The sequence below is a fragment of the Anastrepha obliqua genome, chromosome 3 (genome assembly GCF_027943255.1).
Source record: "Anastrepha obliqua isolate idAnaObli1 chromosome 3, idAnaObli1_1.0, whole genome shotgun sequence".
Classification (NCBI taxonomy): Eukaryota; Metazoa; Arthropoda; class Insecta; order Diptera; family Tephritidae; genus Anastrepha; species Anastrepha obliqua.
Window position 1 is genome coordinate 12,514,534 of NC_072894.1, and position 15,761 is coordinate 12,530,294.

At 38.5% G+C, this 15,761-nt stretch overlaps 1 protein-coding gene across 1 annotated transcript in view; it reads right to left on the reverse strand.

Annotated features, from left to right (window-relative positions):
* The window catches only part of LOC129240647 (dendritic arbor reduction protein 1), a 124,411-nt gene that overhangs the window by 79,034 nt on the left and 29,616 nt on the right, over positions 1–15,761 (reverse strand). Inside the window, exon 5 of the mRNA XM_054876573.1 lies at positions 10,745–10,804. Within this exon, the coding sequence (XP_054732548.1) occupies positions 10,745–10,804 (60 nt within the window). The remainder of the gene's footprint in view (positions 1–10,744; positions 10,805–15,761) is intronic.

Sequence of the window (15,761 nt, forward strand, 5' to 3'; positions counted from 1 at the left end):
ACGACCTTCACGAAATTCGTCTTGGAGTGAACTACGACCACGATTGAATTCACCATACCATCGATAAACACTGGTCATTGATGGAGCTTCATCTTCAGAAAATGAATTAAGTTCATCCATGCAATGTTGCTGAGTTAATCCACGTCGAAAGTTGTAAAAAATAATCGCACGAAAATGTTCACGATTTAATTCCATTTTTGGGCCGAGATGAATCTTTTAAGTTACTGTAAGCAACACAAATAGCGCTGGTATTTCAAAACGTTCTGAGTACGTAAAAGCCAAAAAATGTCAAACTTTGCGATACAGCTGTCAGTTGCCAGATTGCAACACCAGGGTTGCCAAATCCCGACATATAAAAGGCACCCCTCGTAGTTTTGGACTAAGATTGGCAAAATTAGATTTTTTTTTACAGATTTCCACAATGATTCCACAGATTTACACAATTTCCACTGGCAAATATGCCCGGAAATTCAAAAACTCTACATCGTTTTTCTATGAAGTTTGTAAGACTCACATTTTCACTTGAGCCATAGAAATCGGTTGTTCGTTGCTCTAACCAACTTCACTTCCCTTTTAGCTGAACAAACTCACTTGCCAAAGTTATCCAAAAGCGCGCTGGTTGGTCTCTGCAACAAAGCACTGTATGGAAGAGCATAGCCAGTTTCATTGATTTATGAAATATCCTATTGCGGCTGCGCTTGTAAAATTGCCATTTGCTCACCGCCGAATTCGTTTGTGTGTGACAGCTACAGTAGTTACATCGACAGCGTTTCAGTGAACAACATTATTAAAGAACTTGCATACATATGTATGTACATATACGAGTATATCACACACGTTTAGCTCACGTTATATTAGCCCAATATCATTTTCCATATTAACGGTGGGGTACGCGCTGGCAATAAATCAAAAATGTGCACCTAAATAACAGCGCAAACACATAGTGGCATATGCATATTACAGTTAGGGGCACTTTACTGCACCGCTAAAATGTTTTAAGTACACAATAAACGTTGCCTTAATAGCTGCTTTTGCGCTCTGAGCTTGCAACAATTGTTAAAATTTGTTTGTGCCTTTTGCTCTGTTTGCGGCTGCGGCTTTTATTGCATTACGCTGCCGTTTCCACCGATGTTGCTGCTTTTTGGCAGTTGCCGCTGCAGCTGATACCGATGTTGATGCTGCTAATGCCTTTTGCTGCAATTTATTTGTTGGCATTCTTGTAATTTTGTTGTGTATGTGTGCTCTTGTTACATCAATTGTTGGTTGGCGCTTATGGCCTACCCTAACCGCAATCTATTAGCAATATTTCAAAATTAATCCAACTGCCAACAGCGCATATACACTGAGTGCTTCAAAGCGTACACGTATGTATGTATGTGTGTATGTATATATACTTGCATATTTAGCCACATGAGTGCTGTCGTCTATGCTGGTTTGCTGCTGCATTGGCTGTTCAGTACAACAAGTTTCTTTCTATCCCTCCTAGACAAGCACTCTTGTATTTACGTACATAGGTACATGCATACATTCATGTATTATTTGATACGAAATTACATATGTATGTATATGTGTGCTCATATGTGTTATAGATTCATGTTCGTATGTTGCCAGCGACATGTGGCGTTAACTAAAATAAATCAATTGTCTCGGTTGCAGCAGTTAGTGAAGTTATTACTCAATTGATCGCCCGCAGGCAATCTTAGCGGTATCGACGGATCAACCTAGCGACCGACATGATACAGTGCTGCAATAAAATAGACATTTTTGGGTTTTACCTTGCATGATATGCTAAAGTCAAATTTATTTTCAGTTGATATGTGTGTGCAGTTGTGTGCTCTTTCTGCGATCGAGCGAGTAAAACAGCAAAAAGCCAGAGCTTTGAAGTTATTTGCAAAATTTCATTAGAAAGATGCATTGCAATTCCCTTTTTACTACGCGTTTGTCAGTGAACAAATTTACTTTTTCTCTTGGATTCAACTGGGCATTTTTTCGTTTTGATTGAAATACAACTTCTGTGACTACACCTATGTATGGATTATTTATAGAATAGATTTATATTTACAGTTCACAATATACGTGTCTGCGTCTTCAAATAGAGTATAACCCGTACTTGAGCAGCATAACTGTGAGTGGCACGCCATATGGCTTGAAATATTTGCGATTTTGAGCTGGAATTTTTGAAGTGAAACTTCTTAGGCGTCGATGGACGACCAAGAATGGAAAGTAAAATTTCAAGGCCATGCAACGTTTTGGGCATTTTTGTTCCGCGAGAGAGAAAAAAGATATAACGTAGAGGAAAAGGAGAGAGAGAGCTATACCTGATATATATCTTAGATACCCTTTAGGTTATTCACTTCTCCCTTTTGTGCGGTCCTTCGTTTTTTCTTCCTCTCCTACGCTAAAGCTCCAGTCTAATGCTGAAAACAGTGACCGACGTGCGCAGTCCCTTACCGCAGCCCCTAACGAGCACAAAACTGAGCAAAACTCATCCCGTGGAGAACAACTGCGTTCTTTTAGTTACATATTTACACAATACATCGGTTGGTGTGTGTATGTGTTTGGTTGTATCTATACAATGTTGCCATTGATATTTAATGTTGCCACATTTTTTCCCACATCCGCGTTGTCAGTTAAAATTTTTCATTGTTTAATAAACCAAAGCCAAAAACCAACAATTGCAAATAGTTCATTTATCTATAATTAACATTATTCAACAGTGTTTTTAAGTTATTTTAATAAAAATTATAATTTTTCTAAGTTTATTTTGTAAATGATTTCGAAATGTACTGCTTAGCAACACTGTATGGTGAGAGAGTAATCAGCTGAGTCGGTATTACGGGATTTTTTAAAAATCGTGAAATAAAATCTACGGTACTACGATACGGCAGGAAGTAACTATTCATTTACATGGGGTTCTCATTAGTTTGATCGAAACAGCTGAGAGAGGATTGCGTTTACGGTGTTCACTGTTTTCAGCATACGTCGTACGACGTTACTCGTATTGTAGGAGCAAGAGAGAACCACGTATACATTAGACGTTAGAATATAACAGAGAGAGAAAGAGAGTGACGCGTACAAGTACAGCACTAACGTCGAAGGCTGTAATTTAGCGAAAAGTTGGTGTATGAAATAAAAACGAAGTTCATATGCAGAGATGTTCAGTGGAGGGTTGATTGTAAAATTGCAGTATTTTTTGCTGTAATTTAAAATTGAGAAATATTTTTGTAAATTTGTAGAATTTTTGCATAGTTGTTTTTTTTCGCATGGGCGGCCTTCGGCGGCGCTTTAAAAAAATAACCCTCAACAGTCCAACTCCGGCTACGCAATCCACAGTATTTTTGCGTAGAACTCCTTTCCGTGTCAACACCATTGAACCCAAAATTAAAACGTCATGTGCGTGTGTGTAAAAAGGAGGCACAATAACCCCCATCCCCATAATGAACGTGAACTGAAATACTTCATTTTTGTTCATATTTTTGTTTTCATTTATAGGCATCCGGCAACACCACACTGTTAGCGTTCCAATCTTCTTCTTATTCGCGTTTAAAATTGTAAAGTGATTGTATGGACAAATGCATTTGGATTTAATTTCAATGAAAATAATTCGAATATAAGGAGTAAAAGTATAAGTAAAAGCACGCGTGTGAGTGTATTTTAGTGAAGTGTAAAAAATATATATAAGGTAATGTGCCAAATAATAGTAAAGTTCCCGAGAACATTTTCAAGGCAAATCATTACGAAATTATTATTTCCCGAATAAATTAGGGTTATGAAGAGTGTTCCTTAACACCTCACTAACATCTCCACCAAGTTTCGTTAATAAAGACATTATAGTTTGCCAAAAGTTGCCCAATAGACATTATTGCGAATCCCAGGCAAAGAGAGCAATATATTGTTAGAATAGGCTAGACAGTTTCGCATGCGCGTGCCTTGTCTATACACGTTATAGTAGTGTTAGACGCTATATGTGCGCACGGCTCTAGCGCCACGCTAATACATCGGAGCGAGGGAGAGCAGACGCTATATATACGCAGTTGATATACCACGAAAATTTTGTCTATTTGTATTCTCTGCAAATGTTGAGAATTTATTTAGAAATATATTCTTTCTCTCTCTCTCTCTCTCTCATTCTCTCTCGGTTCTCTCCCTCTTTCTTTGTCTGTCTTGAAAGTTTCACTTCTGTTATTTATACTACGCTACACACACTTTTTTGAACGAGCTTGTCCAAGCTGAATTTATACTTAATTATGCTGAAAGCTTACGCAGGTATTTCTGAAAACTCATTTTAGGAGTCAGTGCTACTCCCAGATAGTAAACTCGTTTGTAGTTGTTATATTTCTACCTTTAAATTGTCATTTTTCTCGATGCTATAATGATCCGGTCTAAACACTATTATTGCTGATGCCTCCAAATTCACGTCCATATTCAAATTGTTGCAGAAAATCTCTAACTTGCTTATCCTTCTTTGTAATACATCAACTTCATTATGCTGTTATCACTATGTGCTCTGAATATAACAGCACTCCAATAAATATTTATATAGTATCGATATACCATAGTATCGGTATACTATCTGGTATATATAGAGCACCTGCTAACTCTACATCATTCTCTTTCACCACACACTATGTTTCCATATACACTTTTTTCAAAAAATTTACAAATTTAGTGGATAAACCAATTTCGAAAATTCCAATAAAGAAAAATGAATTTACTAATGAGCTTGCCAGGAAAAGTTCGTTTGAATTGGTTTCAGACGCTTCTCACCCGGTCATCGACATTAAAGGGAAATTACACAACTAATTTCTCAGGAAAGCACAGTTCAAATGGAGCTCCATTTTTTTTTTTGCTTTTTTTCTCTTGCTGTCTCGAAAACCCTATGACCCAACTATAATAGACGCAGGGCTGGGGACTGCTCACCATACAATGTCCAAACTCGGAGCTGTGCTTACCAGTCATTGGACATACCAAAAAAGCTGGGTTTACCATTTACACCCTATTGCAGAGGCTATGGGGTCATTTCACAGAAGGAGACTACTGCGCATTTCCTCTATAAATGTCTGGGTTTTGCGGCCAGACGATTAAGATCACAGGGTGCTCCTTTCTTCGACAGACTGTGGCACTGCGCCAACCTAAATCCCGTCAATCTTCTCCGTTACATGAACAACTTTGTTTGGGTGTATATATCTGCCTGTTGAAGGTCTTATAATGGTACTTAAACGGCGCTTCAGTGCTACTTCGAGAGTGACTGACTGATAGATACTTCAATCTTCCTACCAATCTTCAAAATACTTCACCGACTTCGCCGAACAGCTGAAATTGGCGGCGGATGGGTTTTTTTCGTTGAAAACATCAAATGAAATCAAGGGCATGCGGGGCAATGAATGAAAGATTACCGAACTTTGCTAAATTCATCTACCACCGCTAGGCGATTGTGGTGTAAATCCAAAAAAGGTACGAAAAACAGACACACTAACAAAATGGTAATACTAAAATTTACACTGCAAAAGCAATTTATCAAATACTCATACGTTGTATATAGTCGACCTAAATTTCGAATTTTGTAAACTTGTAATTTCTAAAGTGAACATGCGTATATATTTTTATAGTAATTTCTACACAAATGCGCGGAAATCGTGAATATATAAAACCATTAAACTCAACTTTCAACACACAACGTGAAATAGTAAAACTGTTACCAACAAATTGGCATAGTTATGCCTGTTCGCCTATTTGCCATGATTGCCTTTGCAGATATTTACAATTTTTGCTATTTAATTTGTTTTTGTATTATTTAAAAAAAAAACGGGATTTGAACACCTACGTATGTAAGTGTGTATATGTGCAAAGTGGCACCTAACTTCACGCTATTAAAGTTGTTTAATTTAAATTAATGAAGCAACTAAATTGATCATAAATTATTCGTTCCATAAATTTTATAGATCTCTGAAAAGAGTGCGGCTAGAGCATTCAAAGGAAAAGGGCATTGTACCTAATTGTATATATAACTCTGTGCACGAGCATGTATGTATTTAAAGTTTACACAAGGTGGCGCAAAATTAATAACCATATCTGCAAATGGCGTCGTACCTCAATCATGTTTGACATTTGTGAACTGAACAGCTGCAGCATGAAAAGAGACTAGCAGTGGAGTGCGTAAAGGTCAAAATAAAGATGTCCGCCTCACAAAATCATTGAAAAATCACTCAGAATCATTGAATTAAAAACAAAATTGAATGATTAATTTTGCGCCACCTTACATCTTATAGTGTATGCTAGTGGTGCCAATATTAGCAAAAAAATGTCTTGCCTGTATTTCGTGATATTTTTTAAGTCATATCGGGACCCCTGTACTCGTTCCGTAAATTTAAAATGTGTAAGTAAGAACAATAAAGCATTTAAAGTGGCGTCCTCTAAACTTGACCTGAACCTGTTGCATGTAAGACCTAATAATACAAAGTATCTTTCGTCCTCAACACTTTCATTCTCAACTTTGAGTTCATCCCCATGGTGCTGGATCATTGTACACCCACGCTAGATCCGAGCGGAACTTTTCCCACTCATATTCTCCCAAGGGAGGAGTGGTTGGTGTGGAACATTTAGAGGCACAGCATGGCAAACATGTTTGTGGATGGCTCGAAGCTGGTCCGAAGAATTGGTGGGTGAGTATTCTGCGAGGAGCTCCCCATCAAGCTCAAACTTAGGCTTGCGGACTACTCTAGTGCTTCCGAAGCGGAGGTAGCCGCAATTAAGAAGACTGTGGATTGGTTGCTCGCTTCGATAATTACTGTAAAGGATCTAAATAGCTACTCCGACAGCCAAGCGGCAATTACGGTCATGGGCTGTCATGCGTTGTTTGTGCGTTCTAAATTAGTCGGGGAATGCCTGGCTTCTCTCTCATATAAGGCTCATTTGGGTTTCTGGCATTTAAGGAAACTGCTGGGCTAATGAGCTGGCTAGGGACACGGAACCCTGGAGCTAGTTTGATCGCTAAATGAGAGGATTGGGATTGCCTTGACAACCTGTGGTCTGCTCCTGGATAGATGGGCCAGTGCGCAAACGAGCAAAGTATCGTGACTTCTGGCCACGGGTAGATCAGTTAAGCTCGCGAAAACTTCTAAAGCTAACATAGCCGCAGCTCTCAAATTTGGTGGATATATCCCAACCGGACATTGTCCGTTAGGTGTGCATGCGGTGTGACTTGGGATTACTCAAGCTCGTTCTGCAGAAGCTTTCTGGAGGACGATGTGAAATCATCTCAGCACTTTCTTCTCAGCGTTCTGCTCTCGCCGGGCAAAGATTTACACATTTGGGCTCTCACTTTTTCGTTACACCTGTGGATATTGCGAGTTTAAACATGACACAACTATCTACGAATGTAAATTAGCCACCGTTGGTGGCTGTCGCTTGCGCATGGTTGTCATCCTCTAATTCCAAGGTCCCTTCTTGCCTTCCTTCTCCTTACCTTGTGTTGTACCAAAACGAACGAATTTGAATATTTTTATTCCAAGTGGGCCCCTCGTCAGGGCAGCCATTTAGTCTAACCCCAACGTAACTCTTGTCGGCTTAACTGTCAAAAGGTAGTATGGGCTAGTACGGATCTATGCATATGAGCCGGAAACAAAACAACAATCGACAGTAGGAATACCTAGACCACCTTAATCCAAGAAAAATTGTTGCGATAGAAGCACCTCAAAGCAGATGGCCGCCTGTTTTTTCGGAAAATCTGACTATGTCGCAGAGAGCCTTAAAACAGTCAATTCTGAGTGGTAAACAACCATTTGTTTGTCCGAAGTTTTCGGAGCACTTATGCAAACCAACTGCCGAAGACAAATCGTCCTTTACCTAGACAATGCGAGCTCTCTCATATCGGCTCACATAAGAGAGTTTTTGAGCACTCAACATGAGTGTTCGAATTAATGGATGGTCCGCCTTATAGCACTGATTTGGCTCCTAATGATTTCTTGTAGTTTTACCAAAAATAAAAAATAAAATGCAAGGCCAATGTTTTTCAGCGCCTGAAGAAGCTGGTGAAGCACTTTTTGGAGGTATCCAGTTCTGAGTTGCAAAAGTACTCTGAAAATTGACTCAAGTAAATACAGAAATGTACTAACTTCAAAGGAGAATATTTTGAGAAGCATTAAAGCCATTTTCATTATTATTTCACAGTGTTTTCACTATTGGGCTCAAACATAAAGACAACCCTCGTAGTCATATTTCAAAATATTTCCGGTTATTTTATTAGCGCGTCGTATAAAATATAAGTTTCTCGCTCAACGCTGTTTTGTTATTTGAATAATTTTCGAAACTAAAATCTTAATTAAAGGAAATTTATTGGTTGTTTTATTTTTTATTTATTTTTTCGAGCATTAAGTGTAACATTAAATATTGGGTTGGCAACTAAGTAATTGCGGATTTTTTTTAGAAAATCAAAGACAATTTTTTCATGGAACTAAATAACTTTATTCTGTAATGTATTGCCCATTTTGCCCATCAATTACCTTTTGCCATCTTTCAGGCAGCATCATAATCCCACGTTCATGAAACTTCTGGTTTTTATTAGCAAAAGACTGAATCAGGCACGATTTGACATCATATTCATCATTGAAATTTTTACCATTAAAGGAGTTTTGTAAAGATCGAAGCAAAAAGTAGTCAGATGGTGCAAGGTCAGGACTATACGGTGGATGTGGCAAAACATCCCAACCAAGCTCCAATAATGTTTGCCGAGTGGCCAAAGATGTGTGCGGCCTTGCATTGTCATGATGGAATACAATACTTTTTCGATTTGTCAATTTGGGCCGCTCTTCTTCAACTGCATTGTTTAATTTCGTTAGTTGTTCAATGTAGATATCAAAATTGATCGTTCGGTTGGGAGGTAAGAGTTCAAAGTAGACAATTCCTTTGTAACCCCACCAAACTGATAACAAAACCTTCATTTGATGAATATCAGCTTTTGATATTGTTTGAGTTGGTTCACCTAGCCTCCTCCACGATCCATTTTTCATGGCCAGTTATCAGTCGTTTTAAAAATGGATCATTTTCATTACGTTTCTTTAGCAAATCGCAGCTGTTAATGCGTTGCGTTAAATGCGTTTCTTTCAGTTCGTGGGATACCCATGTATCGAGTTTTTGAACATAGCCAAGTTGATTTAAGTGATTGTCAATGCATTCAATGAAGCCTCTCTGCAATCTCACGTGCTGTACTGTAACGATCCGAAGTGATTATTGCTTTGATTAGGGTGTCATCAACTTCAGCTGGATGACCAGAGCGTTTTTCGTCTTTGAATGAAAAATCACCAGAACGAAATTTGGACAACCAATTTTGACACTGCCATTTCTTTAAGGCTTCGTCACCATAAACAGCACATAACTTTTTTTGAGCTCACGATGCGGTTTTACCTTTGCGGAAATAAAAAAGTAAAATATGACGAAAATGTTCGTTTTGATTTTCCATTTTTCAATGAACGCCAAACGAAAACTACGCAACCGATCAAAAAACTTTTCTTACTGATTGGCAGTTGAAGGAGGGGGCCTGGCTTATGAGGTCTAAAAATTGCATCTCTTTGCGATTTTTTTTTTTTAAGGAAAAAATTAATTTAGCACTGCAAAGTTTTTTCTATCTTTTAATGAACATTCAAAAAGTATAAACAATTTTTGTACTGGTTAAAATAAGTTGAAAAAAATGTTTAACATAGAAATTAGTAGAGCGCTGCAACGCTGGAGTTTCCAACTGGCGTACAAGATACAGCTCGTAATTATTATCTAAAGCAAAAAATTCAAATGGATTTCTAATTATCATGATTTTTTATTCTAGATGAACTAAGAAAACTGAGAGAAATTCCAAAATTTCAACTTTTTGGAGGTTTTAAAGAAAAAAATGCCTTTCTATAAAAAAAATTCACTTCAACTTGGTATAAGAATCTTGAAAAAATTTTGTTATTTGCTTATCTATTTTGTTAGTTCAAATAGAAGAGAATTTAATACTGAAGGGAACAAGCTATGATTCATTTCAAAACGTTCATTAGTTTTTTTCATTCATGTACGCCAATTCAAAGAAATCATAAAAATGAAAAGTCGAGAAAAGAAGATAAAGTTTGTACTATAGCTGTCCGGTCACAGCGTAACTACCTAACGCTCGCCTACCTTTGGCTTTGTATCTACGTAAATATTGAGAATTATGCTCTGTTACTTTGTGTGAATATTCTGAAATATATTAGGAATCGCTTAAAACGAAAAAAAAAATTGATTTTTTTGACCTTATAAACCAGGCTCCCCCCTGAATTGCCAACTATCATATAGCAAAATGTGTTTTACATTTATTCTACGTCTGCAAACTTAAAAATTGAACTGAAGCCATCTATGAGTAAAATCCGCAATTCCCTAGTTGCCAACGCAATAAATTAAATCATGTTCAGTGAAATTTTTTGTTGCAATCAAATTTTGTCAAAACAAGAAAAGGTTTACTTATTTCAATTCGATATTTAAAAAAATCGGATTTCGGGAATATATACAAGCCGACCCCTGGATGTACGGGATTCAAAAAATACAGTGATCTGGGGGCCCCTAGTGTCGTATACGTCGATATTTAAAATTTTATGGAATCTCACGATAAATACAAGGCAGTCACGCGATTTCCGGGATTTAAAAACCACGTAATCCCGAGACTCCTAGCATCACATACGTCTTTCAGAAGGAATCAAAAATTTATGTATACTCGTACGTATTTGTTTTAGCCACTTACCCGTATGAATACGCTGGTGCGCCTTCAGGTGTGAACTCTTCGTATAGACTTTCGAACAACCTGCAAGAAAATATTGCGAAAAAGGTTAGTTTCTTGAGAAATTGGGGAATGCAGAGGAAAAAATTAAATAAATTTGTGTGCAAATAAATTCAGTGTGGTAAATGAAAATTAGCTGCGGTTACGCGGTAAGCGAAACCAGCCTTAAAACAGGAGTACCATAAAAACAACAGAAAACCAACAGCGCAATAACATCTAAAAAAGAATGTTGCTGCTACATTGGCAATATAATATAGCTGCCGCTGCTGCGGTTGTTGGGAGTGTGTTGGCAGCCAACACATTGCTTGGCAAATGTTTAATCTTCCTTGCTGCCACTCGTTAAATTTGATTTTTTGCTTTCTTTTGCTTGCCTGCCAGTTGTTCTGCTTAGCATCTGCACTAAAAACTAGCATACGAACTACCTTTAGCCGCATTGTGGCATGAGAGTAACACGGGCAACATCACTAATAAGCACTAACGTCCAGTGTGGTTACAGTTTTCTTTATTGTTGTTGCAGCGCCTCATTTGCCGACTAATGCAATTTATGTGCTGCAGCAGGCAAATTCACAGAGATTGTCGCCACCGCCACCCCTTGTCGCCGGCTGGTTGCCACAATGCAAGCAACATACGCTGCCTGCCACATGTAGCTGTTGCTTGTCCTCCGCTTGTTCGCCTGCCAGTTTATGCAACAAGCAACCTGTTGCTGCTGTCGTGCTTTGTGCCATTTCTATGGATTTATTTAAGATTCATTTATTTCCTACTCGCGTTTTCTCTTATTTATTCTTTTTCTGCATTGACCACATTTTACCAACATGCGCTGTTAGGTCCCCCCTCCCTTTTTTTGTTCAACTACAGTGAAAACAAAAGAAAACAAAACAAAAAATAGATGTAGAAATAAGAAAAAGTGAAGCTGGCATCTTGATACACGTTCGCTGTTGTTATTGTTGTTGCTGCTTGGCGACTTCAATCCAGCTTGTATTTGGTGGTGTTGTTGTTTCGTTGCGAGCATTAACAAAATGCGCCAAAATAACACAGATTAATGTTGTTATTAGGTCAAATGGGTGGCTGTTTGCCAGCTTACCCGCTCGTTGTGTTCGACGCTGAGTGAATGGCTGAACGACAACGATCCGCTTGCCCACTCGCGTGCTTGCTAAGCTGGGATTTTGCAAGTACCGTCCTTTGCATCACTTTTTTTTTTCTTATTTCTGCTTTATTTTCTGGTGTAATTTTTCACAAGCCTGATTGCCAGCATTAGTAGGCCGCGGTGTTGGCGGTTGCGGTGGCTAACCACTGCCAGCAACGCTAATTTGTAGCTTAACATTTGTTTTGGTTCAGGGCATAAAATGTTGTTATTTGTAAGCTGATGATTTATGGCGCAATGAAAGCAACAACAAAAACGCTACTGATATGAGCAAAAAAGCGCAGAGATGAGTTCCGAAATGCGGAAGATCTGCCTTACCAAGCCAGCAAATTTGTTAGTTGGCTCAGGACAGCAACTAAAAGTTACAAAAATTAGCCAAATAACAAGAAAGTGTCCATTAGTGAGAAAAATGGCAATAAACATCTCAACGCTCGTCACGTTTAAGCAATGCAACCAATAAAATTGCTAAAATAAAAACAAACGGTTTTTTTTGCTTTCTTTAGTTTCTTTCTCACAGTGTAGCGCCACATGTGCCAGCAGTAGCCCATAACTATTAGCTGCCATTTATGTCCGCGCGTTCGACATATGCAAGGCATAATAATATCAAAGTCATGTTCAACTTTTTGTTCTCCCCCTTCGGCCACTCATCGCTCTAAATGAATAATAATAATTTTGCCTAGTACCTTCTACATGGAGATCCACTCATTGAGCATTGCCATTCATATGGGCTGACAAGCAGGAACTATTTGAGACAACGTCGCAAACGATAGGCGCCACTAAATAGGCAAGAAAATGTGCACCATGTGCCTTTGTGGAGAAGCAAGTAAGGTAGGGCTAAACTCGGTGCGGGATGAACGCTTTGTAGCCGCGCGCAATTTAGTAAAATTTAATTTGAGCTGACTGTTAATTTTTGGCAGCAAGCTCATAGACAATGAGAGCTTGCAGGCGCAGATATATGTATACACATGTACATATATATTGCATATGTGGGCAAAAAGTAAGGTGAATTTATTTGCCAAACTTCGCGGGATTAAAAGCTGATGGCTACACCGGAAATGGACTATTTGGCATGTTTCGGAGATTGAAAAAATCTTTGGCATAAGTGTATTTCATCGAGAGGGGACTATTTCGAAGGGGATGAAATTGATTTACAAGAATAAATAAAAATTTTTCATTTTACAACCAAATTCACCTTACTTTTTGCCCACAAAATATATATGTATGTATTGTTCATAAACGTTTTCCTTGAACTCCTTGCTCCACACAGGGCGTCAACGATTCCAGATCGCCAGCGAGTACGGTTTTGCGCTATAAACCTCAGTTCGCTCCATGATAAGTCAAGAGTTGCCATTTCGAAGTCGATTGATCTTCGCCAGATGTACGAGGTCTTCCAACTGCACGTCCTGCTTGTTGGAACGGGTTCCACATTAACGCTTGTTTAGCCACGTTGTTGTCGTTTTGTCGAAGAGTCTGACGAATCCGTTGCCTTCCGCACTTCATAGGCAATCTCTACCTGATTGGTAGTCCTAAGAAGCTATGACTTGCTTATATAATATTACGGGCCCAAAATACTCGTAGTATGCATCGAACGCAGCGGCTGATGAACATTTTAAGGCGAGAGATGAACAGTCGTAAATTTCGTCTCAATACAAAAAAATGCGCATGGTTTTTATGCGATCGCAATAATATTTATGTCGGTTCTACATGAGCTGGGAGGCACTATGTGTACCAAGCAAGTTAATGAGAAAGTTTTATGAAGTTGTCATTGAGATGCAGATAGAAGGCTTGACACCGCCCATTTTGCAACATGGTTCTTGCAACGCATTGTTTTTTTTTCTTTGAGTTTGTCATCGATACCAAATTTTAGCAATTTTCTAGAAAGTCGCCTTCACATTGCTTCTCAGCATCTCGTCCGCCATCGAGCAACTCGCAATCATAAACAGCGCTTTTTGTAGCGAATCGCCTCGAAAGATGAGAAGTGGTACCTATACATCAATGTAAAGCAAAGAAATAAAGTGGATGATACGCTAAAGCTGATAGTCAAGCCGGATCTTTATCATGATATGTGCTTGGTGGAACTGGGAGGGCATGGTGCACTGGGAAATGCTCGAAAAGAATGCCACGGTCAACAAGGAGCTCTACATTGCTCAGCTACACCACGTGAATGCAAAAGTTGTCATTAAGATACAGATAGAAGGCGTGACACCGCCCATTTTTCAACATGTTTCTTGCAACGCATTTATTTTTTTTTTTGAGTTCATCATCGATACAAAATTTTTGCAATTTTCTTTTATTTATAAAAGAGATATCAGGTTGTTTTGCATTAAAAAAAATAAACGTTGTATAGGGTAGGAAAAGAATAACGAGCGATTTCGTTCATTCTCAATGCCAATCTATTGTATTTTGGTCAAGAGATAATCTGTGTACTGAATTTCATAAAAATCTTTTAATTGTTGTTCGAGCTATTGCGCGCACAGACTGCCAAACGGACAGACACAAATAACTACCTCGACCCCGCTCATCATTCTGCGCATTTTATTGTAGATAGAAACTTAGAATACCCTTGTGTGCAGTAGTACACGCGGGTATAAAAGTCCTAGGAAAAAAAATTTGAAATTATTAAATACCGCAAGACAAAGTAGTGTAGTGATCCACGTAAAAGCAAATCTGCATATGTAAACATACCATAAATAAATCGCAACATGTAAACTGTTGTGTAGGCTATAGCTGGCGGCTAAATGCTGCAACAACAACAACACCACGCATTGCACACATATTGAAGTATGTACGAGCAAAATTGCTAACGTTCAAGTTGCGCGTCACAGTCAGTGCGTCGTCGTTGTGGTCGCGCATTTAAAAGCGTCGGCTCGGTCATTTGGCCAGCAATGAAGTGGCTGGTCGTCGTCATTCTCTCATCCAACTGCGAATGATGCATGGCCGGCAGACGATTTTGCATAGCTGCGCACAGTTGGTATGCGCTTTTTATGCCCTGCAGGTAATATTGGCACAGTCTTAAAAGGCGATTAATTCTATAATACCCATTACGTAATTAATTTGAAACTATCGCAAAGCGGATTGAGTGTTAAGTTTTATAATATTTTAGCTGTAGCTAAGCATACCATTCCAGCTAAAATGATTTTGATTAGTTGTATTTAATTTTTTTTATATCCGCACGCACTAAAGTGCACCAGGGTATTATACCTTTATTCACATAACCGGTCGTATGCAGCAGCTAAAAGGAAATATAATAAATATAGAGAAATATTTCAAAACAAAATTTCAAATTCGCATATTACGCTCGCTTTCATGCGCCCACTCAGCTCAGATTTCACTAATCCAGACACTTCAAAATTACACTTTACTTTTTCACTACAATGCTCTAAGTCGGAATATATACTGTGGGCAAAAAGTAAGGTGAATTTGGTTGTAAAATGAAAAACCTTTATTTATTCTTGTAAATCAATTTCATCCCCTTCAAAATAATCTCCTCTCGATGAAATACACTTATCCCCGAAACAAGCCAAATAGTCCATTTCCGGTATAGCCATCAGCACATTCTTCTATTCAGCTTTTATCTCCTCAATCGACTCGAAACGCGTTAGCCGGAGTGGTCTCTTGAGGAGGTTGCGGAACGATATGCGTGGAATTTTTGGCGAAATGGTCACGAAGAACGAGTGTAGTGTTAGACTGTGCATTATCGTGATGCAAAAACCAAGAGTTGTTGGCCCATAATTCTGGTCATTTTAGACGAATTGCTTCACGTAAACGACGTATAACGCTCAAATAATATTACTTATTAACAGTTTGGTCAGGTGGAAGGAATTCATAGTGCACCACACC